This window comes from Trichechus manatus, unplaced genomic scaffold (assembly GCF_000243295.1).
Source record: "Trichechus manatus latirostris isolate Lorelei unplaced genomic scaffold, TriManLat1.0 scaffold00028, whole genome shotgun sequence".
NCBI classification, from domain to species: Eukaryota; Metazoa; Chordata; class Mammalia; order Sirenia; family Trichechidae; genus Trichechus; species Trichechus manatus.
The window spans coordinates 7,364,189-7,390,640 of NW_004443964.1; the positions used below are offsets into that span (position 1 = coordinate 7,364,189).

General features: G+C 52.7%; 1 protein-coding gene across 1 annotated transcript; it reads left to right on the forward strand.

Annotated features, from left to right (window-relative positions):
- The first annotated feature begins 46 nt into the window (after positions 1-46).
- Positions 47-26,089, forward strand: FADS6 (fatty acid desaturase 6). The gene is made up of 9 exons (XM_004374164.2): positions 47-173; positions 2,919-3,061; positions 3,894-3,934; positions 13,706-14,064; positions 14,758-14,924; positions 23,057-23,237; positions 24,036-24,223; positions 25,257-25,436; positions 25,940-26,089. The coding sequence occupies exons 1-9, from the start codon at positions 47-49 to the stop codon at positions 26,087-26,089; spliced, it is 1,536 nt and encodes a 511-aa protein (XP_004374221.2).
- Positions 26,090-26,452: the final 363 nt, after the last annotated feature.

Sequence of the window (26,452 nt, forward strand, 5' to 3'; positions counted from 1 at the left end):
GGTCTCCGCGCCGGTCCAGGGAAGGACATAGGGGTGAGGACCCGCAATGACGAGACAGCGAGTAGACTGGAGCTTCAGCGTGGACGCAGAGACTAACTGGAAACAGCAGGGGCAGGATCTCCGATGGATCAACGTAACTCGAGGGTGGAAGCCTGGGGCATCAGGAATAACAGGTGTGACTCCAGGAAGCGAGAGCGGATGTTAAACACAAGCGAAGGGAAGAAGATTTTACACGGTGGGGACTCAACTTCCTCCACTCATCCCCCTAAAAATTTAGATCGAGGCTAGGGAAGTCTTAAAAGTTTAGAATAATCGATAGTTCTTCACCTTTTGAGTATTAGCATCTGGTGATAATACGGACCCATTGCTGTTGAGTTGGTAGTGACCCCTGCAGGACAGAGTAGAACTGTCCCATAGAGTTTCCAAGGCTGTGATCTTTACGGAGCAGACTGCATCCTTGTCCTCCTGCAGCGCACATCTGTGTCACCTCCTCCGAGAAAAGTCAGGGTTGTATGGGAGGTGGCAGGGCCAGGGGGCAGCCAGACCTAGGTAGTAAAACTCGTTCCACCCTTTTCCAGCTGTGTGGCCTGGGGTAAGTTATCCAGCCTCTCAGTCTATTTCCTCAGCTGTAAAATGGGTATTTTAACAAAAGCATCAACCCCATAGATTACTAGGAACAGGAAATGATGTACAGAAAACTCTTGGCACACTGCCTGATATTTCATACACATCAGTTAACAATGATCATGGTTATCATTGGCCCATGGGGCACTCCTTGCATTTGCAGTTGGCCTGGCCCAGTAGATGAGTCCTGGCCAGTCAGGTCTTGGGATCCCCATGTGAGGGAGAACCACCGCCTCACTCATGCAGACATCACTGGAGACATTCCCTTCTGACCAGCAGGGGGCATTGACAATCCAGCCAGTGGCCAAGGAATGGAGCATGGGGTCAGCTAACCAAAGGTGGACCACTGTCCAGTGGGAGCACCCCCCCAGGAGGTCCTGGGGTTCCTGGGGTATCCAAAGAGCTGAGCAACTTTTCTGGAGAGGGAGTAGCAGACCACTGCCCTCTGGGGCCCCATTACACCACTACCTGAATGTTGGAGTTTATCGAAAGCTTTCCCCACCTCCTGTGAGGTAAGGAAGCGAGGGATTTTGAGTCCTACTCCGTAGGTGAAGAGACTGAGAATCAGAGAGCTTACATGACACTCCTAAGGTCCCACAACCAGTAAGTGAAGGAAAATTTGGGCTTTCTGGCTCCCTGACCTGGGTCCCTTGGACCACCCTTCTCCCCAGGGGCAAGCTTTCAAGTTTTTACTCTCAATTTATTGAGAGCTTACAAGGTGGCAGGCTCTTCTGTTAATAATAGAACACAGAATAGAACCACAACCCTATAAAGGAAGTCCTACATTATCATCATCATCTTCATTTCACAGGGGAAAATGGAGGCTCAGAGCAGTGATGTGACTTGCCCAAGATCACAGAGCTGGTAGGTGGATGAACCAGGCCTGAAAACCAGATTTCCCTGGTACGGAAACTCATATGCCAAACCACAGTGATGTATTGCCCCACTCCCCACCAAGCATCTGTGACCCTTGGTGGATGCTGTCTTTGATCTTGGGTTCCCTTGACCCGGGCATGTGCCAGGGTCAGTCTGAGGCAGGTGGGGGCCTGCTGGCAGCTTCAGCAGTCCAAGCACAGTCTGACCTACAGTACCCACCTGCTCTGGGGGGCTGGGCTGGGAGAGGCAGGATGGGTCAAGGGACCACTGGGCAGGATACTGGAGGGGTGGTTTGGGAGGCTGCCGAAGTGGGGTCTGAAGTATGCAGAAGCATTTCATCCCAACCAGAGAGTCCACTTCTCCCTGCCTCCCTCTCTGTCTTCCAGTCTCTTGGTCTTTCTCTGTCCCATTCTCCCTGTTACACAGGGTCTCCCAGTCAGCCTCTCTTTCCCTCCCCCTCTTTCTGTTGCACCTCCAGGGGACTCTTGGGTTCCCAGGAACACAGTTTGAAAACCACTAAAGGAATACCTGGACTCTGCAGGGAACACGGAGTCTGAAGACCTGGGTTCAAATCCCACATCTGCTGCTGCATAGCCATGACCTTGGTCAAGTCAGTAGCCTCTCTGCATTTCCTTTTCCATAAATTGGAGCTAAAGATGCCTTCCTTATGGGGCTACTGGGGGACTTAATAATGTAACTTTGCCCGGTACATAGTAGGTGTGCAGCACAGGTCTCCAAGCCAAGCCTCATCTCCTGTCAATAGTAGGAGCAACACTGACCATGGCCCAGGCACTCCATCTGCATCAGTCAGCCCTGGCACAACTCGGGGAGACAGGCACTTTGCTGATTTCTGTTTGTCAAATGAGGAAACTGAGGCACAGAGCTGTCTATAAAACATACCCAGGGTCAAACGGCTGGGATTTGGTGGAGCCAGAACTCAAGCCCAGACAGGCTGGCTCCCAACTGTGCCGTGTCTCATCCTGACTGAGCATTTATCAAGCACCTACTGTGTACGTCGGGACTTTACATGTGTGATTTCAGTTAATCGTTATGATAGCCCAGTACCTGGGAATTGTTAAACCCATCTGACAGAGGAGGAAACTGAGGCCCAAGAGCACTTGGTCATTCTCAGGCTCACACAGCAGGTAAGAGAACAAACAGGGCTTGCCTCTGCTCTATCTGACTGTCCATAGCTGCGCCAGGTCAGGCTGCCTTTCACCACTGTGAGTCCTCCCCAAGTTGTTATTGCTGAATGACTAAGCCTGATGGGATTTGGAGCCTGAGGTGGGGAAACTTCTGGCAAGCCCATTCAGAGCCCCCAACTCCTGGTCTGTAGAGAAAGGCCGGGGAGAGCCAACATGATGAGCCCCAGAAAGGCCTGTGAAGCTGTACGCCCTCACTCGCTCTGGCTTCTCTAGTCCGCCTGGGCCCTGAGGGGACCCCACAGTCCAGTGCTGTGAGGCTGCGGGCAGTGGGGACCACCCCCAACTCTGGAAATGCATACTCCGGGGAAATTTCTCCACGGGATTCTGAACAGCAGTTGTTGGGCGCCCTGGCGGGGGTAGGGTGTTCTTGGAGATGGTGAGGCTGTGGGGACAATAGCAGCTGCTGGCCGAGTTGGGCCCTGACCCCACCCTCACTGCCCCACGAGGCTCTCTCAATCCCACAGAATCCAAACCATCCCTCACACCATTATCTCTCTGAGCTTCACAGCGTCGTCTGAGGTGGGCAACGGCCAAAAAAAAAAAAAAGCAAACCCATTGCTGTCGAGTTGATTCCAACTCATAGCAACTCTATAGGACGGAGTAGAACTGCCCTTAGGGTTTCCAATGAGCACCTGGTGGATTCGAACTGCCGACTTTTTGGTTAGCAGCAGTAGCTCTTAACCACTTTGCCACCAAGGGCAGGAAGTCATTATTTACTAGTCCCATTTTATAGGTGCTGCAGCCAAGGTTCAGGGGGGCCAGATGATCTGCCAGGATGTCTAGTCTGCCCATTCTTACGGCTGTTTGCTGCCAGCTGCCTTCTCAGGACCTGCATCGAGCACCTTCTAAATACCCACTACAGCAAACCCTGGAGAAGAGCGGCACTGCCCCATCCCACAGATCATGAAACAGGCCTCAGGAAGGTTAAGTAATTTCTCCAAACCCCTGACCACAGAAATGCCGGGGTCGTGGGATTTAAAGCCAGGTTTCAAACTTCTGGCCGTCCCCGCCTCCCTTCACCCCCTTCAGTGAGCTACCTCCCCAGGCTCTCACCTGGCGCAGGGGCCTCTCAGCCTCATCCCCTGAGCCTGGGGCTGTCCAGGCCAGAAGCAGGGGCTCAGCTGGCAGGATTTGGGGGGGTGGGATAAGTGGGACTCCTCTTCCTACACAGCTGTTCCTCCCTTGCAGCCTTCCTGTGCCAGCGTGTGTACCTGCGAGCCCGTGTACAGGTGTGCGTGCGTGCATGTGTGTGTGTGTGTGTGTGTATGAGATGTGGACTCCGAGTGCCTGGGAGAGGACGCTGACGTGTATCTGTGTGAACTTGGGAGGAGGCTTAGTGGGGCCCAGAACTTTCCTGGGAGGTGATGTCCACGTGTGAGCTGAGTGCGTGTGGGTCTCCGTGGTTTTGCTCATCTGTCTTTTTAGTGCTCCCGAGTGCCCCAGAGTCTGTCTGGAGTCTAATTTTAGATTCCCTCTCTTGCTTACTATCTATTTTAGGGCCCCAGCTCCTTCAGCCTGGAAGGACAAAGCTCCCAGCCACCCTACCTCCCCTAGCCCCATCCCTCACCCTGAACTGAGGATTTCCACAGGGTTTTCCCTACCCTTTCTCTGGATAACTGCGTTGTTGAGGGCTTGAGCCTAGGGGAGAGGGAGGGCAGTGGGGGGCAGAGAAGGCCTAGTGCCCCAGAAGGCAGGGGTAGGGTAGAGGCAAATCTCAATCTTTGGGCACCCAGTATACCAAGGAGCCTGGGTGGGGCTTCCCCCGGGCTAGGGTGTTCACTTTGGAGACACAGATCTGCCATTTACTGAGGAGGCTAATTTGCCTCTCCAAGCCTCAGTGTTTCCATCTGTAAATGGGGATAATTATACCCTCCACTGCAAGGCAGTTGTGAGGGTTCAAGTAAAGGGCTTAGCTCAGGCCTGACACCCATTAGGTGGAGGAACAGCTCAAGGAACCTGTAGACAGGAAGCTGGGGATGGAGGAGGGCTCTCTGGGCATCAGCCAGGCCTGAGCACGTGGGAACCGGTGGCCGAACTGACATTCTGGCTTGTCCCCAAACTCCCCCTCTCCGTTCTCACCGCACCTTCTGCAGGGCCTGTTCAGTACTGCAGAGCAGAACTGGGAGGGGGAACACTGGGCCCCCAGCCTTCTAAACACACACACACACACACACACACACACACACACACACACACAGGGGACAACATGGGCAAGGAGGGGAGGGAACTGGACTGAGCATTCCAGACCTCTCTCGCTGGAAACGGAAGCCATTTATTATCAATACCATTCTATGCTAGTATGAGATAATATAAACGATTCAGCATAGCAGCAATGCCATCATTACAATAGCACAAAGGATGGAATCAGCAATGACAGTGTCTACTGCGAGCCCTTCCCTGTGGCGGCCCACTGGTGTTTACGGTACAGGACCTACCTCACCCACTCTCTCCAGCAACCCTGTAAGGTAGGTGGCATCCCCCTCATCCACTCCAAATCACCCCCTCAGGAAACTGAGGCTCAGAGAGGTTAAGCAACCTTCCTATGGTCACACAGTAAGGACTGGGACCAGGTGTGTCAGAGTCCAGAGCCCCCGCTGTAGACACTACCCACTGTGTAAGAACCATGGCTCTCGCTCTCCCTCCAGTCCCGGCCCTGACCTCCCCAGGCCCGACACGCACCCTCTAGGCTAATCCACATGCCTGGTCTGTGGTGCTGACCAGACCCATTGACGGACTAGGGGACCCCTGGAAAACCTCCCCAGTAGGGAGCTGGGCTTGCTAACAGCTCCTACCTTGGGCTTTCAAGGACCTAACTTGCTATGCCACTTGGAGAGGTACCCTAGGTCTCAGTTTCCTGGCTTGCAAGGGGGAGACAGGCTGACAGAGCACCTCCAGTCTCCAGCCGGCCCCCTTTCCCTCACTCCTCTCACTCCCAGGCCTGCCTCTCTGTCCATCACTAACCTCACTCCATCCTTGTAGAGCTGGTGGCTGGCAGCCTGAGCCACTGGAGGCCAGGGGTAGGGTCCTCAGAGGTGAGGTGGATGCTGAGACGCCCCGTAGAATCTTGGGGTGCCAGTCCACCCTCAGCCAGCCAGGATCTGAGCTACAGGTCAGCCTCTTCTCCCCCAGCTCACCCAGCCCCACCCCTGTGAATAATGCCAATTGCCTCACTGAGCTGGGCCTCACTGGGGCTTTGATGATTTGGCGGGGGTTTGTCATGAATAGCGGGAGATAAGGAAGAGTTAAAGACCCAGCCAGCCAAGCTTGGGGCATAGAAACGGTTAAATTGTCACAGGAAGTGCCTTTCTGGACCGCTCAGGGCCATCCCCCAGGCTTCCAGAGCTTGCAGGTCCTACCCATCCTGGCTCTCAGAATCCCCCTCCAGGCCCTGGGGCCAGGGCGGGGCTCCTTCCCACCCCACCCCAACCACAACAATAATTAACCCCCCGTGAACCCCAACAAATAAAGATCTGAATCGCAGAAGGGTGGAATCATCGCCGCCCCACGGTGGGGAACCCCAGGAGCCCAGGAAAGCCTAGCCTGGATCATCTCTACCATGGTTACCTGAGTGGGTGCCCCTCAGTCCGCTGAAGCCTGGGAGGAGGGCACCACCTCCAGGTTCAGGTAAGGTTTGGGTTTGGGACCCGAGCTGTCACCACCATCTAATTTTTTGTGTGTGATAAAATATACATAAAATAAAATTTACCATTTTAAGCATTTTTAAGCCTACAATTCAGTGCCATTAAGTACATTCACAACATACATAATCATCAATATTATTTCTAGAACTTTTTCATCACCCTAAACAGAAACTCTGTATCCGTTAAGCAATAACTCCCTTTTCCCCCACCTCCAGCCCTTATAACTTCTATCCTGCTTTCAGTCTCTATGAATTTGCCTATTCTAGATTTCTCATATAAATGGAATCACAGACTATTTGTCCTTTTATATCTGGCTTCTTTGACTCAGCATAATCTTTTCAAGGTTCGTCCACGCCATAGCACATATTAGATCTTCTCTTTACGACTGAATAATATTCCAGTGTATGGATGGGCCACATTTTTTTATCCACGCACTTGTTGATGGACACTTGGATTGTTTCCACCTTGTGGCTATTGTGAACAGTGCTGCAGTGAACATTGGTGTACATGTATCTGTTTGAGTCCCTGCTTTCAAGTCTGTTGCGTGGAATTGCTAGGTCATATGGCAATTCTATGTTTAACTTTCTTACGAACCTCCAAACTGTTTTCCACAGCAGCTGCACCATTTTACATTCCCACCAGCAATGCACTAGGGTTCCAATTTCTCCACATCCTTGCCAACACTTGTTATTTTCCGTTTTTTTGATGATAGTCATGCTAGTGAGAGGGTGAAGTGTTCTAATTTTTTTTTTTGCTTTTATCTCCCCCTTGCATCCTCTTGAACCTGTGCCAAGCTCCATGAGAGGCCCCAGGAATCAGTGCTGTCCGAAGAAGAGTAACGGCCTGTCTCTCCGCCAAGTCCCATCTTCTTCCCCCGTCTAACTTGCACCAGGCTGTCCACTAGCTAGTGAACACTGAGCACCGACGGGGCACAGGCACAGTGCCGGGTGTGCAGGTCTGGGAGGATGCGTTGGGCAGAGCAGGCTGGAAGTTGCGGGGAAGTTCAGGTCAATGTAAGAAAGGTAATACAGGGTCCTTGCCCTCAGGAAGCTCACGGTGCAGCTGGCCGTGGGTAGACGGTCATCTATGCTATTCCCTCTTCCTGGGCACACAGGAAGGCTGGGATTCCAAGTGTGTCTTCCGGTCAGGTTGGGCTGTGCGCGTAGGTGCCGGCCCATGGAGTGTAGATGGAAGTGACATGCGCCGTTTCCAAACCTGAAGATAAAAGCGCCTTCCCACGCTCTCTTCCACTCCCACCGCAACCGTGGTGGCTTTGTGTCGGAGATGGAGGTATCCCAAGATGGAAGGAGCCTGAATCCCCAAGCACCACTTGGAGAAGGGTCACTGGACCCACATCAGACTGTGATATGAGCAAGAAATAAACCTGCATTGTGTTTAGCCACTGAGATGTTGGGGGTGTTTGTTATAACAGCTAGTGTTACTTATCCTGACTAATACAGGCAGACAACACAGACAAGCGGATCACATTAAATACTATGGCTAGATCAGTGCCTGAGAGGGATCATTGCCAGGCAGTGCATGACAACTGGTGTCTCACGCTAGCTGGGGGATGATCTTGAGGTCTGAGGATGGGGAGCATGCTGACAGCTGGAGTCCTGGCATATAGTAGGTGGTCAATAAAGTTGGTTGAATGAATGAAATACATGAAAACAGCTTTGCAGGAGTGGCTGAAGTTACCAGAACCCCAAGGATGGGTGGGGTTTGGATAGGAGGTGGGAATGGAAAGAGTTACCTGAGAAATAAAGACATAAAGGTGAGAAAGAGCAACACCTGTCCAGAGGTCAGAAGTCACCTAGCCCAAGCAGGAGAGTAGTCAGAGAAGGTTTTGGAACTTAGAGGCTTTCAAAGGCCAGGCTGAACATTTTAGACCTTAGGCTGTGGGCCAGGGATCTCCGAAGTGGCAGGGACATAACAATCTATTGTGGTTCAGAAAGAAAACAGTAACACTATTATTTATATTTTGCTCACCCAGTTAAATGTCTGTTTTTGAGTGTGTATGAAGCCACTGAAGCTCAGAGAGGTTGCGTAACTCCCCCAAGGCCACACAGCTGGTAAGTTGGCCTGACTCCGAAGTCCAGCTGTGCTCTTCACATATGCTGAGTGTTGTGCAGATAGGTGAGGGGCTGGATGTGGGCAGAGGCAGGTCTAGCGGAGGGTGGCTATCTCTGTTGTAGCAGCAGGCCAAAACTCACTGTGGACAGAGATCAAGGAACCTGCCCGGGCCTGTCCACTGGTCCCTCCAGGGCCTGCTGGGAGAAGCCAAGCAGAGAGCTGTGATGGGTGCTGGCCTGGCGATGAAACACCGGAGCCTTTCATCCCGGGCTTGGATAATTAATTCCCACTTTTGTGAGCAGAATCCTGGGAGCAGAAAGTGGTAGGACCAGGGGCTGGGAGGTCAGGATGGGATGACAGACAGGGATGGGGCGATCACCCAGGCTCTGGTGGCAGCTGGCAGGGTAAGTTAGATGCTCTGCTACCCTCACCTACTCAGCTGCCAACCTTCAAAGCCAAAGGAACCTAGAGGCCAGCCCCACCCTGCTTCCCAACACTTCACTGCGTGGGATTTATGGGTGATGTTCACCTTTAAAAAAAGGATTACCAACTTCAAAAATAAATGTTTCAATTAAAATACACATACGGAGTCCCCGGCTGGCACAAACGGAGAAGCACTGGCCTACTAGCCAAAAGCTTAGGAGTTTAGGACCCAGAGGTGCCTCGGTAGACAGGCCTGGTGATCTGCTTCTGAAAGTTCACAGCCTTGAAAACTCCATGGAGTGCAGTCCTACTCTGATACAAACGGGCTACCGTGGGTTGGAATCAACTTGATTCCGACTAACAACATACAAACAGAAAAGTACACACATCATAACAGTGTTGCATAATGAAATTGTACAAACTACACACTAAGCAGAACCAGCACCTAGATCAAGCAGTGACACATTTACCAGCCCCCCGAGGCCCCCTGCGCCCCTTCCAGTCTTTACCCCTGACTGGTAACCACCATCTAACTTCTAGCACCATAAACGATTTTTGCCTGCTTTTGAATTTATAAAAATGGAATCCCAAGTATGTCAGCTTTTGTGTCTGCTTATTTTGTTCAACATTAGGTTTGAATTGTATGCTGTTGTTGTTACAGTATTCCATAATATCCATATACCCATTTTATTTATTTAGTGTCTTAGTTATCTAATGCTGCTATAACAAAAATACCTCAAGTGGATGGCTTTAACAAAGAGAAATTTGTTCTCTCACAGTCTAGGCTAGAAGTCCAAATTCAGGGCGTCAGCTCCAGGGGAAGGTTTTTGCTCTGGAGGAAGGTCCTTAGCATCAATCTGCCTCTGGACTAGGAGCTTCTCAGTGCAGGGACCCTGGGTCCAAAGGAGGCACTTTTCTTCTGGCACTACTTTCTTGGTGGTATGAAGTCCCCCTGTCTTTCTGCTCGCTTCTCTCTTTCATATCTCAAAAGAGATTGGTTTAGGACACAACCTAATCCTGTCGATTGAGTCCTGCCTTGTTAATGTAACTGCCTTTAATCCCACCTGATTAACATCATAGAGGTAGGATTTACAACACAGAGAAAAACCACCTCAGATGACAAAATGGTGGACGATCATACAACACTGGGAATCATGGATTAGCCAAATTGACAGACATTTCTGGAGGACACAGTTCAATCCATGACATCTAGTCTACTGTTGCTGACCCTTTTGAGTTGTTCCCAGTTTTTGCCTGTTTTGAGTATTGCTGCTATGAATGTTTTTGCATGTTTCTTTGCATGTCTGTTGGTCTATACCTGGGATGTGCATGGGTTCAGCTTTGACAAAACTCTTCCCATTTTTGGTTTTGCTTTAATCAACCTGACTGATTAGGTGGTGCAGTTTGGGCTCGACTGCTAACCTAAAGATTGGTGGTTCAAACTCACCCAGTAGGCACCACAGGAGAAAGGCCTGTCCATCTGCTGCTGTAAAGATTACTGCCAAGAAAACCCTAGGGAGCACTCTACTCTGTTACAGATGGGGTCGCCATAAGTTGAAATCAACTCAATTGCAACTAACAACAACAGCAACATAATTAAATAAAATCCACCCGATTTAAGCGTGCAGGTTGATGGCTTTTGACACACGTATGCACCCCTGCAAACACTACCACCACCAAGATACAGAACATTTCCATCTCCCCAGAAAGCTTCCTGATGCCCCTTTGCAATTAATGTCCCCACTCACTCAACCACAGGCAACTCCTGATTCGATTTCCATCACTCTGTGTTGGTTTGGCCTGTTCTTGAACTTCATGTAAATGGAATCATACATTAAGTACGTGTTTCTATCTGGCTTCTTTCTGTGAGATTCACCCTTATGGTGGCAACTATCAGTTCATCTGTATTGTTGCCTCTGACAGATGTTCCTTTTTATTGTATACATTGGATGGATGTATCACCGCTTGTTTATCCTGATGGACCTTTATGCTGTTTCCAGTTTGGCTGTTATGAGCAAGGCTCCTATGAACATTCAGTGCAAGTCTTCACGTGGACCTGTGTTTTCATTCTTCTTTGGTAAATACCTGGAAGTGGACTTGCTGGGTCATAGAGTCAGAGCATAGCTAACCTGACGAGAAACTGCCAACGTGTTTTCCAAAGGTGTTGCACCATTTTACACTCTCACCGGCAATGGATGAAAGTTGCTCCACATCCTTGCCAACGCTTAGTATTGCCAACCTATTTAATTGTAGCCATTCTAGTAGGTCTGAAGTGATATCTCATTGAGGTTTTAATTCGAATTTCCCTAAATGGACTCAAACATGCCAAAGATCATGAAGATGGCGCAGGACTGGGCAATGTTTCGTTCTGTTACACTTAAGGTAGCCGTTAGTTATAGCCAGCAGACTGGTATGCAACTAACAACAGCAAAGATTAATGACGTTGGACATCTTTCCATGTGTTCATTGGCCATTTGTATGTTTTCTTTGGTGAACTGTCTGTTCGAGTCTTCCTTATTCCATCATCCCCCATCTCCCCTCTCCCTGTTGTCTATACCCTCAGTACTCTCTTATTTGGGGGTACTGAACCAGTCTCCAGACAGGTCTCCCTCACTTCAGTGGCTCCTCCATCGTGCCAGACAACCTTCCTGAACACCAGACAGACTACGTAAGTCACTCCCCTGCTCTAAAGCCTGCTACGGCTCCCCAAGCCTGCAGAGTCAAGCCCTAACTTCTCACTTTGCTATTTGTGGCACCTTCTCTCCTGTCTTCCCTTCCACAATCCCCCAAACTCTCTTCCTGCCCTGTGCCTCCAGGTCTCAGAACACCTCGCTCCCCTTCTTCTCCCCCAAGTGTAAGTCTATTCCAAATCACATCTGCCTCCCTCCAGGGAAGCTGCCAGCTTGCCCCACCCAACAGGGATTCCTGGCTCCTCTGAGCTCCCCTAATATGTGTTGCCTCTCTGTTCCTGTTTGGACCTCAGCATATGCCTCCTTACAGTGCCACTTAGGTGCCAGGAGCATCTAGGGCCTAGGGAGGGGCTTCTTGGTCCCAGAAAGATTCCCACCAACCTCCTGTGGTTCTTCTAATAAAAGCAATGGAATTCCCTCCTTATAAACTTATAATATTGCATATTAGCATCAAATACACTATTAAAAATTGTACATATCCCTTACCTGAAAATTCTAGTACGCCTAAGAGGGAGTGATTGGTGGGTGGGGTGGGAGAGGGAGGGCAAGCCTCCCTTCTCTGTTTTAAGACTCTCTGACGTAGACCACCCTGGTGGTGCAGTAGTGAAGAGCTTGGCTGCTAACCAAAAGGTGGGCAGTTCAAATCCACCAGCTGCCCCTTGGAAACCCTATGGGGCAGTTCTACTCTGTCCTACAGGGTCGCTATGACTCAGAATCTACTCGACGGCAAGGCGATATAGACAAAAGATCATTAGATTTGGAGGAGATATTCTGGGTTTGAGTTCCAGTTCTGCCATGTGGGGCACTTGGCAGAGCAGTTCACCTCTCTGGGCCTCCACTGATAAAATGGGGTGATGCCATCCTCACAGGATGTGGAGAATATATGAAAATTAGTCAGTGTGTGAAAGTCAACGGCAAACTAAGGAGCCAGACAAGAGTGTGTGTGCGTGTGTGTGTGCGTGTGTGTGTGCGTGAGAGAGAGAGAGAGACAGAAATGGGCTATTGGATTATAAACCCAGGCCTAGTGAAGAAATCTTTTACAGTGAGACCTGTGAGAGCAGGAACTGGGCTAGACTGCCGTGTTTTCCCGGGCCACGCAAGTTTTCCACCTTTAACAGCGTGCAGTCCCTTACCACTTTTTTGTTGCTCTCTATTAGTGGGAAACATTTGAGTTTTTCTTCTCTGACAGGTTTCTGCCTTCCACAGGTTCTGGCTTTCACAGGTTTTACTGTATAAGGAATAGGAGGGAAATGCTCATAAAAATTCATGAAGGTAACTCCAGGGAAGGTAGGAAGGAATAGAAGTCACTACTGTCCCTGACTCTCCCTCCTTCTCCCTCTCTCTCCTCCTTCCCAAGGGGACCTCAATATGGAACCGGGGAAAATGTCAAACAAACAAAAAGGAGAAAGGACCCTCTGAAGCAGAGAAGGTGGAGTTTGCAGAGGACAGTGGCTTGTCCTCAGAGGACCAAGATCAGGCTTTAGCAGGGCTGATGGGAGGGGGCTATGACAGACACTGCCCCCCAGTCTCCAAGGGCAAGTGCCAGGTGGTGCAGGCCCTGAGTTTACACCTGGCCACCTCTGGGTGGAGTTGCAAATCCCAGCCAGTATGTCTGCCCACCTGGAATAGTGACATGGTGACTTTTGGATGTGTTTTCTCCATGGACATCTTCCCACGCCCAAAGTCACCGCAGCAACGTGGGGCTGGGAAGTCATCTCCCCACAGGTCACCTCTGCTCACGCTGGAGTCAGTGAGGTCCTCGGTGACCTACCTGGGGGGAGTGAGTCCTTGAACTTTCCGGTGAATTCTGTGCCAAGCACCATTCTGGGTATTCAAGAGATAACTTGAGCAAAACTAACAAAGTCAGGCCCTGTCAGCACCTGGTATCCAGTCTGTGTGGGTGGACACAGTCAAGGAAGGACTATTATGTCATCTGTAGGGGAGGCTGCTAAGTGCTAACAAAACGAATACTCAGGGATGGGGATTTAAAATGCTACAACAAACCCAAGCGAGGTGCAGGGACAGAGAACGCCAGGGAGTTATTTGAAATCAGGGAGGGGTCAGGGAAAGCTCTCAGGCGTGTCCACTGGGTTCCCCTCTCTCCCGGGCAGGTTCTTGCCCCAGGGTGGTCTCCCCACCCACCCTACCCGGCGCATCTGCCCCTCTCCCCCAGGCGGTGCGCCAGGTCGGGGCCCAGGTCACCCTGCAAGCGGCTGGAGGCGCTCGGGCGCCCGCACCAAGACCCCAGGGCGGGGGCGGGTGTCCCCAGGCGAGCGCTGACTCCGCCCCGGCCCGTCCGCCCGCGCTCCCCGCCGGCCCCGCGCGCCGCGCCGCAGACACACAGCGCGCTCGAGTCCTTATCGGAGCCCATGGAGCGGGCCGGGCGCGGGCTCCGGGGCCGCCGCGGGGACGAGTCGCTGCAGGGCGAGCTGGAGGCGCTGGTCCAGGACGTGGTGAGGGCCAGCTCTTGGTGGGAGCGCCACGGCGTGGACTGCGCCATCCTTGCGCTCAGCCTCCTCGCCGTGCCGGCCGGTGAGGGCGCGGGGACAGGGCGACAAGGGGTTGGGCTGCGGGGCTGCGGGGCTGCGGGGCTGCGGGGCTGCGGGGCTGCGGGGCTGCGGGGCGGGGACGTTGGCGGTACCGGCTCTGCGGCCAGTGGCGCCCAGAGCGGGGGGGCGGGCAACAGGGAGGGAAGAAGGTCACATCCCAAACCTGAAAGTCTGGATTTGGGGTGCCCTGCCCTATGTTCCCAGAGGAGCCGACACTGAAGGAGGGAGAAGGGCTGATGAAAGGAGGGAGGTGAGGGGGAAAGTTGAGAGGGATCCGGAGGCTGGGCCTGGGAGGTGGCCTGGGGGGGATGGTTCCATGGGGAAGGCCAGGGATGGGGCATGGGAGGAGGAGGGAAGGTGGGGTTTCTGCCGGACCTCTCCTGGTCTGCACCCCACCGTATTCCACCCCATCCCTGCTTCGGCTGGGGCACAAGAAGGAAACCCCAAGGGAGTCCAGACCCCGCAGAGTGCAGCTTCCTTGCTGAACCAATGGGCTCTGTTTGGTCCCACATCCTGTGGAGAAAGCCAGCCCATCCTCCTCAAGCCATATGGGACTGGCCCCGTCTCCCTGGGGCGGTCCCCAGGGCTGGGCCCACTTGAGCGCTCGAAGAGGTAGGGGCTGAGATGTTGGGACCCAGGTCGCCCAAAGCTGGAGAAAGACGCTGCCCCTCTACAGGGTTCCTGTTCCTGCGCTTTGAGAACATCCTGCTCTTTGCCCTGGGAATCACCATCCTGGGTGTCTGCCACTACACTCTCACTGTCAAGGGCAGCCACCTGGCCACGCACAGGGCCCTCACCGAGTCCAAGCGCTGGAGCAAGATCTGGGAGCTTTTCTTCGTGGAGGTGAGCCCGGGAGCAGGGGAAAACATTTGCTGGTGCTGTGTGGCAAACTCACTGTGCTGTGCCCAGCTGCAGCACTTGGTATGTGTACCCACATGTGCAGTAAGGACTACCAGGTGTGTCTCTGAGTGTGTGTACCTCCCCAAGCGTGGAGAGAGATGTTGCACCCCGTGGCTACCAAACTGCATGATGGGCAGGGAGTTGGGCCTGGGCACCCACGTCTCCCCTGGAGATGCCCACTTGCCTCTCTGCAGCACTGGACCATGTAGCGACTAGACCTTTTCTTTTTGGGATATCTGTGGCTGGCAGGTTGTGGCCTGCAGCTGTCCTGGCCCACAGCTGAAACCACTGGGGCCTCCTGGTTTTGGAATCAGGGTTCAAAATGTGAACCTCAGACAGGTGGGAGGGCGTGGGCCCAGTGACACAGAGTCCTAGGTCTGGATGTGTCCTCTGATACCTGGCGATGGCTGAGATATCTTGAGCAGCTCCTGCTCCCCAGGTCTGCCCCTTGAAGGCCCCTCCCTCTCCTGACCCCTGCTACTCAACCATCCCTAGTTCTGCCCCTTCACCCTTCCTGCCTCAGCCCTCTTACTGTGTGCAAGCCCAGGAACGCTGCCCTCTCTGGACCGGTCTCCAGGCTCCTCCGTTCCTCTCCCAGCAGTGGACCCTCACCTGGCCACCCCGGTTCCTTGTGCACAGATATGAAAGCTGGTACCAGAAACAGCCCTTTCCGGCAAGGACTAGTGACCAGCGAACTCCTCATATAAAACCAGTTGCCAGAAAGTTGATTCCAACTGATGGCGACCCCATGTGTGTTAGAGTAGAACTGTGCTCCACAGGGTTTTCACCGGCTGATTTTTTCAGACGTAGGTCTCCAGGCCTTTCTTCTGAGGTGCCTCTGGGTGGATTCAAACATCAAACTTGGGTCAGCCACCGAGCACGTTAACCATTTGCACTGCCCAGGGACTCCGCTCCTCATAGAGCAGAAGTCTTTTTATAAAGATTAAACCACATCGGTTGGCCAGGAAGAAGTGTTTCTCACCTTGAACTCTAGCCTCTCCTTTTCCTCCTTCCTCCTCGCCTCCCACCAGCTCACATTTCTAAAGTGCTAAAGGCAAGAGGGACCAAGAGGTGACAATCCTCAGGAGCAGTTCCAAGAAACTTCCCTTCCCTGGGCGTTGGTCCCAGTCAGACTCCAGGCCTCCTGGAGTCAGGATCAGATGCCCCACCAGGCAGAGGCAGGGAGGAGGCTGGACTATGTTATCTGCATGGGCGGTGCCACATGGTGTCCCTGGGCCGCCACAAGTAGGATTAGCTCTGTTCGGATTATTCAGAGCTGAGAGCTGACAGCCAGGAGCTTGGAGGCAGCTGAGGATGAGCAGGTGTGTGGGATTTTCAGCCGTTTGGACTAACTGATGCAATGATTTGATTGTGGTTCTCAAACTTAGGTGTACAGCCGATTGACCTGGAGCTCCAGGCTTGTTGAAGTAGGAGAGGGCCCAGGCCATTGTCTTTTTACCAAGTTCCCCAGGTGAATCTGATACCACCGAAGTTTGTGAACCCGTGGCCTAGACTGCTTGAGGAATCCAGTAGCTATCATGTGCTGTGCAGAGGCAGGGAGCCAAAGCCACCTCCTCTGAGAAGCTCTCCCAGGCTCGCCAACGGGAGGCTCTGCCAGAACCACAGCAACAAGCCCCGTGGGTCCCAGGCAGCCTCGTGGCTGGCTCCTGCCTGCTGCACACCGCCTTGTCCCAGTGAGCCCCCAGCGGGAGCTCAGCCTGGCCTCTTGTCCCTTCCACTCCTGCCGCAGGGCAGAGTGCTTGGTCGGCCTTGCATCAATATTTGTTGATGATGATCCCGCATGTGACTTGGGGACAAAAAGTCCAGAGAAAAGCTGGCTGATGAAGGGTCACATCCTAGAGGCCTGTGAGCCTTCTGTGTGCCTGGATTGGGGCGCAGGGCCTGGGGAGGGCAGGTCTGGTTCTCAGCCTCCGTGTGGTGACACCCAGCTGGTGTGCTGCAGTCACCGGGAGGTGGGTCACAAGTTTGTCACTCACACGCTTACACAACCTGTGTGGGAGGCCTCGTTTTTGTCCCATGGGGTGTGGCTCTGGCTACCGTCTGGGGAGGGTCCGGGTCCCGGTGTGGGGGAGGAGATGGATTGTCTCTCCCGCCCAGCGGGCGATGGCGGGGCACGTGGAGTCCTGGGGAGGTGCCTGTCTCATCTGCACGCAAGATGGGGGCGTGATGAAGGGCACAGCCCAACCCCTTGGCTGCCTGACCTTGGACAAGGACTTAACATCTAAGTGTTAGTTTCCTCGTCTCAGAAATGGGAGCAATAGTATCACCTCCCTCGTGAAGCCATCGTTGTTATTATTGTTAGCTGCGGTGGAGTCAGTTCCAACTCATGGCGACCCCACGTGTGCAGAGTAGAACTGCTCGATAAATGTTATGAGGCTGTGACCTTTTGGAAGCAGATCGCCAGGCATGTCTTCTGAGGTGTCTCTGGGTGGGCTTGAACCCCCAATCTTTTTTGGCTGGTAGCTGAGCGCTTAACCGTTTGCGCCACCCAGGGACTCCCAAGAAGCCATTGTGAGGGTTAAATGAGATAAAGTGCCCTTAACCGAAGGCTGGTCCTGACTCTTTGGCACTGCACGAGTGTTTGCTCCGTTTTTCTCTCTGGATGGAACATGCTATTGGCTCCAAGAAAATGGTTAGCAGTTGTAGGATTTGTTGTCGTTACTGGTTTGTTATTGTTTTTGTTAACTGAAAGGTTGGCATAGTTATGCAGAGCTCTACTGAGTCGGTGTGTGTGGTGAGTAGTTGGGGGAATGCTACGGCCCTGACCCATCCACCTTGTTCCCTGCATTGCACAGAGGTCAAGCTGCTGCCTGGGACCTCAGAGGGTGCCCTGGGGCCCTTCCCAGACTCTTGACTCACCACTTCTCCTCGAGTCACTTTAATCCTTCTCTTATTGGTTGTCCCTGCTCTTCCCCAAACCTTGAGCCTCAGGAGACACCACCCTCACTACAAAATAGTCTAGTCTTAGCCCCTAGGTTCCCTTTGGTGTTTGGCAAATTCTGTAGCCTCAGGCAACAGCTGAGCGCCTTTAGCTTTCATGGGCACCTACTTTTGCCAGGTTTGTCTCCGGGTCTACTGGCCGGGGGGAGGGAATTTCACCTCTCTGGCCATTGGATCTTGGGGGAGGTAGGGAGATGGAGGGGGAGGCTTCCATTCCAGGTTGCTGTTGTTTCTCTCCTGTTGTTGTGAGGTGCCGTCCAGTCGGTTCCTACTCATAGTGACCCTGTGTACAACAGAATGAAACACTGCCTGGTCCTGTGCCATCCTCACGATCGTTGCTATGTTTGAGCCCATTGTTGCAGCCACTGTGTCAGTCCATCTCATTGATGGCCTTCCTCTTTTTTTGCTGATCTTCTACCTTATCAAACATGATGTTCTTTTCCTGAGACTGGTCCCTCCTGATAGGATGTCCTAAGTACGTGAGATGAAGTCTCTCCATCCTCGCTTGCTTCCAAGGAGCACTCTGGCTGTATTTCTTCCAAGACAGACTTGTTTGCTCTTCTGGCCGTCCATGGAATATTCAATATTCTTTGTCAATATATTTCTTTCCTAAAGTATCCAAAATCATACACACCTCCATACCCGAGGATTAATATTACTCTGAAGACCATTTCTTTTTTTTAATAATTTATTTTATTTTGTTGTTGTTGTTGACAATATACGCAGCAAAACATACACCAATTCAATAATTTCTACGTGTAAAATTCGTGACATTGACTACATTTTTCAAGTTGTGCAACCATTCTCATCCTCCTCTTCCAAATTATTCCTCTGCCGTTAACATAATCTCACTGCCCCCTAAGCTTCCTATCTAACCTTTCGAGTTGCTGTTGTCAATTTGTGAAGACTCATTTCTGATCTGCAGGAGAAAGTTCCATTCTTCCTAGTAGCATAACCCTGACCTTCCTCCAGCCCACTGATAACCCTGGCCTCACGCTTCGAGAGCACCTTTCCCTCCACCCCCACCCCCAGTCACTGGGACTACTGGCCCCACATTCAGAGGACCTCCCTGTAAGTCAGGGGCAGGGGTCAGGGTGGGGTGGGCAGGGCCAGCATGGCTTAAGTATTGAACTTGGGAAGGATTTAATCCTGAGAACAGAGGGGTTTGGGATCCTCCTTGTCATTCTCAACCAGGGTACTTCCGGAGTGGGAGGGAACATCCATGCCGGTTACTCAGCTCTGTATTGTGTCTCAGCTCAGACCTTCCTTCTGCAGTCAAGTTTGTGCTGTGAAGCGTGGAGCCACAGCTGGTCCATGAGGAACTGGCACCCACCTGGCTCTGCCCTGGGGAGGTGGGTGTCACACAAGGGAATGTTGTCGCCTTCATTCAGGTCCCGTGTGGTGGTGGTAGAGAGTGGAGAACCTCCAGCCTAGTCAGGGCCCTCTGCTGTTCTCCTCCCGGATGGGTTCAGTGCAGCCATAAGCCTTGGAGCCATCTGTCTAAACCTCCTTTCTTCTTGTCCCCACCCAAACCCCGCACGGTGTTGGTCTGAGTAACTTCTACTATGAATAGTAGTAGTATTTTTTATGTTTAAAATTTATGTAGAGGGCAAACTCAGATTTGCAGTACAAAATATACTTTTTAAAAAAGTTTTACTTTTGGAATAATTGTATATATATTTTAAAAAACAAACTCAACCCATTGCGGTCGAGTCAATTCCAACTCATAGCGACCCTGTAGGGCAGAGTAGAACTGCCCCATAGGCTTTCCAAGGAGTGGCTGGTGGATTTGAACTGCAGACCTTTTGGCAATGTCTGGAGACATATTTGGCCACCACAGCTGGGGAGGGGGTGCTACTGGCATCTAGTGAGTCGAGGCCAGGGATGCTGCTCAGCATCCTGCAACGCACAGGATGCCCCTACCACAGAGAACGATCTAGACCAAAACGTCAATAGTGCTGAGGCTGAGAAACTCGAGGGAGAGGTTCCGGGGCTGCTGCCAGCCCAGGGTTGGCCAGGCCAAGACACAGGAAGGCAGTTTCCGACAGAGCCGACGTCTGGACAAAGGCCTGCAGATGGGGAACAGCAGAGTGCACGAAGAAGCCACCAGAACCCCGAGACTTCTGCCATCTAACGGGGACCCTGGAGAAGGAGAGGCAAGGCAGGCCCGGGAGTCAAGCAGAGGAGCGAAGACTTTGTCATGTGGCCAAAATCAGTAGTTTAGAAATAATGTAATTTATTTTTTGAATAGGCAATGCCTTTACATGATTTAAAATTCAAAGTGTATGCAGTGACAAGTCTCCCTACCCCCATCCACAGCTGCCCTGTTTTCCTTCTGGCAGGTGATGGAAGTTATTAGTCTCTTACATGTCCTATAATATTTTCCTCTTTTATTTTGGTTTTTAAACAGTGATTTGCAGGATTATAAGCCAGGGAGGGACAGAGTCAAAACTGAGTTTTAAAGTGGTCACTCTACTGGGTTGGAGGAGGAGGGGCAAGACTAGGCAGGGACCTCGGGGCCAGGAGGCGGCTGGTTTAGACCAGCTGGGAGATGGTGAGGGTAGGGACCTGCATGGATGGAGGCCGGAGAGGAGACAGCTGGGGGCTACCTGGGCAGGGTCTGCGGGCAGGATGAGGAGTAGGGAGAGTCAAGGACAACCGCCAGGTCTCTAGCTCGGGGCTGAGGCATGGTGGGGTCACTCCTGAGATGGGTACAGAACAGGAGGTGAGTGAGGACACCAGCTGAGCTCTGAGAACAGTCCCAACAGACCCCAGCTACAGTCCCCCTGTGCCTGTCGCCAAAGCTGCTGGTGCTGATGTGAACCAACCTCGTGTCCTCCGCAGCCTGGGCCCAGTGGGCTCTTGCTCACGAGTGGAAAGTCCCCCACAGATCGGGCAGGGCTGGAAGCAATATCATATTAGCTACCTACCCTCTGTAACCTGCCCCACATTCTGTCCCCCTTCCAGGTTACAGAGGTAGACAGCATGACCCCATCAGAGAGCACAGGGCCTGTCTCTGTTTTCTCCAACTCGACAGAAAGGCTGCTGTTAGATTAGAATTTGCCTGCACATCCCCTACCTCCAGAGGGGCCGGGACACTATTGCTTGTTTGACATATTGTCTTGGTTATCTAGTGCTGCTATAACAGAAATACCACAAGTGGATGGTTTTAACAAAGAGAAGTTTATTCTCTTACAGTCCAGTAGGCTAGAAGTCCGAATTCAGGGCGCTGGCTCCAGGGAAGGCTTTCTCTCTCTGTCGGCTCTGGAGGAAGGTCCTTGTCATCAATCTTCCCTTGGTCTGGGAGCATCTCAGCACAGGAACCTCAGGTCCAAAGGATGTGCTCTGCTCCCGATGCTGCTTTCTTGGTGGTATGAGGTCCCCATGTCTCTCTGCTTGCTTCTCTGTCTTATATCTCAAAAGAGATTGGCTTAAGACGCTGTCTAATCTTGTAGACCTCATCCATATTACTGCCGCTAGTCCATCTTATTACATCATAGCGATAGGATTTACAGTGCATAGGGAAATCACAGGTGACAAAATGGTAGACAATCATACAATACTGGGAATCATGACCTAGCCAAGTTGACAGACATTTTTGGGGGACACAGTTCAATCCGTCACACATATCTTCCTGTGTCCATTTTACAGCTGCAGTGTAGATGATCCCAATGGGGCTCTACACATCCTTTAGATGGCGCTTCTGGCTACACTTCTGTTTGAATTGGGTTCCAAGAGAGAATATCTCCTCAGATGGATGATGAAAACAATGTCTTCCTTATCTTTCTTCTTCTTCTGGTTTTGACCCTGCTGCCTGGACCCAGAGCCTGGGTTTGTGCTTCATTGTAGTAAGTGGCTCAACTCCGTGCCTTCTGGATGGAATCTGGGCCTTAGGTTCAAATCCTTACTCTACCACTTACTAGCTGTGTGGCCTGGGGAGATCACATGGTCTTGCTTTCGCTCAATTTCCTCTTCTGTAAATTTTGAATAAGACCACTGACCCCCTAAAAAAGCCCCATTGCCATTGAGTTGATTCCGACTCATGGCAACCACATGTGTTACAGAGTAGAACTGCTCCATAAGGTTTTCTTGGCTGTAATCTTTCTGGAAGCAGATTGCCAGGCCTTTCTTCCACAGCACTGCTGAGTGGGTTCAAACTGCCAGCCTTTAAGTTAGTAGATAAGTGCAAACTGTTTGCACCACCCAGGGTTCTTCAATGGCCCCCTAGGTTTGGGAAACCTATGTAAAGTGCAGAGCACTGAGCCTGGTGGGTAGTAAGCACTCGGGGAAGGGTAGCTCTGCGGTCCTTAAGAAGTTCATAGTGCCTGGCATTGGGAAGCCCTTCACGGCCCCCTGGGAACAGGCAGAAGTATCTTCAATACAATTAAAAAAATCAACTGGCCTGGATAAAATATTGCAAGACGTTTACATCTGCATTTCATTTGCATATATCTGCATAAGGAACACCTTAGCGCCTCTTTTGCATTCCCAATGACTGCTCTCCTGGAGTCAGAGAGCTCAGCTGCTGCTTGTGAGTTGCCCTGCCCGAGAAGAGTCACCCACCCCCAGGGAGAAGTTAGCTCTCAGCCCCCACGTGTGGTACCCTCACCCGTGTGCCGCCCTTGCCAACTGTCCAGGAGCCGGCCTTCCTTAGTCCCCAGACTCCTCCCATGACGCTCCCTCACTGCTGTGGGCTCAGAACGCAAAGTGGAGTTGTGAAGGTGCAGATGTTTCCAAGTTAAACACACAAAATAATTGTAGCCAAATGCCAGCAGCCGTACCTGCAGTGCGTCTAACCTCGTGACAGCCCTCTCCGGCTCAACAGAGAGGCCTGGGTGGTCAGGGACACAGTGCTAACCTGGGGCGTGGCCTTCTGCCCCCAAAGGCTTTGCAAAGCTTTGTCAAGTAGACGCGGGAGTTTTTACTGCCCGCCACTCTGGTCACGGGTCCCTGAGAGACTATGGCCAAGGCTGATTAGCTGGGGTATAAGGCTGGGAGGCCTTGGAAATGCAGGGTCTAAGGAGGGTAAGGGTGTTCTCGAGACTCCCCAGGTCCTGCTTTGCTTGGCTGGGCCTGCCCTGGCTCCTGGCCCCCTTTCTGGCCCTGTCCTCTAGGTCTGCACAGGCTTCACCGCAGAGTATGCCAGCTACGGCCATGTCAAGATGCACCACGGCTACACCAACGTGATCGGCATGGGTGACTCCAGCACCTGGAAGCTGCCTGGGCTCAACCGCTACGTCTATATGTTTCTCGCTCCTTTCTCAATCCCCGTCATTACCCCGCTGGTGGCTCTCCGTGAGTACTTCCAGAGCCGGCTCCCCCTCTCCTTCCCTCCCCTCCTGGCTTCCTGGAGCCCTCTGTGGAGGAGGCTGGAGCCCCGAGCTAAGACTGGACAAGGACTTTCCAAGGCAGCCAGAGAGGGTGGAAAGAACCCCAGAGCCAGGGCCAAGTCTGGCTTGGCCACTTAACTGGCTGGTGGCCACGAGCAGGTACCTTAACCTCAGGTTCTTACATACTGCTCTTCAAGGCGGTGCAAAAGCAGAAATGAGGTCAGAGACGTAAAAGCGCTTTGTAAACACCTCGCCCTATATCACAGGGACAGAATCACAGTGTGGAAGCAGCAGGGCTATGGGGCAGCCAGACCTGGGCTCAAATCCCAGGCCCCCATGTGCTAACAGCATTACATAGCTCAGTGTTCCCTCATGTGTAAAATGGGCTAATCTGCTTTCCGGTTGTCCTGTAGGTTAACTGGGCTCCCCTAGAACACTAGATCACCAGGGAGCCAGCTTACCATGGACTCAAACTCAGCCTGCCCCCTCACGCTTACTTTTTTTCTTTTTTTAATTTTTATTGTGGTAAAATATATATAACAAAAAAATTGCTATTTTAACCATTCTTCAGTGTATGATTCAATGGCACTCGTTACGCTCACCATGTTGTACAACAGTCGCCACTATCTCTTTTCCAAACTTTTCATCACCCCAAACAGAAACCCAGTACCCCTTCTGCAGTGACTCCCGTTGCCCCCGCCCCAGCCCCTGGGAACCACTGATAACCTTTGGTGTCCTCACTCTCTTTCTGACCCCTCTGCAGAGCGGCTGAGGGAGGTGGAGCTCTGGACCGCTCTGCGGACGCTGGGCCTGATCTCCCTGGGCCTTTATTCTCACTACTGGCTGCTCCTGAACGTGTCAGGGTTTAAGAGCCCCAGCTCGGCCCTGGCCTGCATGTTTGCCACCAGATCCCTACTGGCCCACCCTTACCTCCATGTCAATATCTTCCAGGTGAGGCCTCCCCTACCTGCACTGGGGTGGGGATGGGGGAGGACAAGGGGGAGCACTCTCCAGGGTGCCGAACTGCAAACTGGACTCAAGGTTGGGGGAAAGAGGTCACGTGAGGAATCATTGCATGCGCGCGCGCGCGCGCGCGCGCGCGCACACACACACACACACACTGACTCACTCACTCTTCCCTCTGTGGGCCATCACAGAGACCTTTGGTCTCAGGTAAGGAATTTACTTCTCTTCTACACTGGCCACCATTCATGCGTGGAGTAAAAATCTGTTAAGGACCCACTCGCTATGTGTTGTTACCTGCTGTCAGGTCTGCCCCTGACTCACGGCAACCCCATGCACAAGGGAACAAACACTGCCCGATTCTGAACATTTCCATGATCAGTTTACAGATCAGACCATTGTGATCCATAGGGTTCCACTGGCTGATTTACAGAAGTAGATAGCCGGGCCTTTCTTCCTAGTCTGTCTTAGTCTAGAAGCTCCACTGCAACCTGTTCAGCATCATAGCAACATGCAAGCCTCCACTGACAGATGGGTGGTGGCTGAGCATGAGATGCATTGGCCGGGAATTGAACCCAGGTCTCCCACATGGAAGGCGAGACGTCTACCACTGAACCACCACTGCCCCCTGCTTACTATGTGGAAACCAATAAACCAAACCGGTTGCCCTGGAGTTGATCCTGATTCATAGCAACACTGTAGTGACCTGAGAGTAGGCGATGGGAAGTCCTGGGCACTAGGGTACCCCGGGATCAGAGGGGTGTCGGGGCCAAGGCCCTCATTGTAGAGATGGGGTGAGCAAGGCCCAGAGATGGGCGAGGCTCAGTGCTGGGCACAGACAGGGGCAGCTCCATCGCCCCACACGCAGTGGGACGTGGCGGAGGTGTGTGGAGGCTGGGTTCTTGACCCTGCTCCAGAGGGTCCCTGAGTGCTAGGTGAGGATGCCTAGGGCAGGGTCAGTGCCTGTTGGGGGGCAGGGCTGCCCGGCCCAACCCCAGGATGTGCCCCGTGTGTCTCACAGCACATCGGACTGCCCATGTTCTCCCTGGACAAGAAGCCCCGACGGATTCACATGATGAGCCTCGGCGTGCTAAACCTGCCCCGGTCGCCGTTGCTGGACTGGGCGTTCGGCCACTCACTCATCAGCTGCCATGTGGAGCACCACTTCTTCCCCAGGCTCTCCGACAACATGTGCCTGAAGGTAGAGGGCAGACGGGCCGGAGGGGCTGGGATGAAGGGACTGTCCAAGGGTGGTGGGGGTAACCTCCAGGGCTCACCTGAACTCCAAGGCCCCCCACTGGCATGGTCAAGCAGCAGTGCGAGTCTCCAATCAGAAAGCTTTCTCATCTGTAAAATGGGAGTAAGCAGTGCTTCTTTTGACAGTTTTGGGGGTGAGCTGAAGAAATGTATCTGGAGCGTCAGGCACACAGCTGGTGCTTGGTAAAAGGGAGCTGTGGCGTATATCCTGTGCTAAGGAGGCTGGCAGTCTGCGAGCCCTGAGAGAATGTTGAGGAGAGGCTTCTTCTTCTCTTGCCCTCGGGAAGGTGGAGGCTGGAATCCTCCAACACTTAGCACCTGGGCTCCTGCAGAGCATCATGGAACCAGGAAAATAGGAGCTGGGGCCGGGAGGAGGAGGGGCCGTATGGGCAAGGGTCCGCCCGCAGGCCCGGCTCAGCACCTCTCCTCGGGTCTGTCTTTGGCCAGGTGAAACCTGTGGTATCCCAGTTCCTCCAGGAGAAGCAGCTGCCATACAACGAGGACTCTTACTTGGCTCGCTTCCGGCTGTTTCTGAGTTGCTACGAGGAGTTGATGGTGCAGGCCCCTCCAATCACTGAGCTTGTGGGGCTGCAATGAGGGTGGGCCGGGCACGGTCACCCCTGTGCCCCGTCCCTGGCCTGACCATAGCTCTCTTTCTTTTGCTGGACGTCCCTAGGGCCGGGAGGGCTGGGCTCTTTCCCCATGGGGGTGGCCTGGCTGCTGGTGGTGGATCTGGAGCGTGGAGGCATTGAGTGGGCAATGAGACAGGGAAGCTCATACCCGGGGCCCTGGGGGTCACCTGCCCTGCTTGCTTTTCTGGGTTTCAAGGGGTGCCTGGGGGAATGAATAAAGGGAGCTGGGCGTTCTGGTCAGCCTGGACCTCAGCCAGCTTCATCTCAGGACTAAACAGCTGAATCCATGCCCAGTGCTCTATCTGAGCTTGGTAGGGTTATGGGGGTG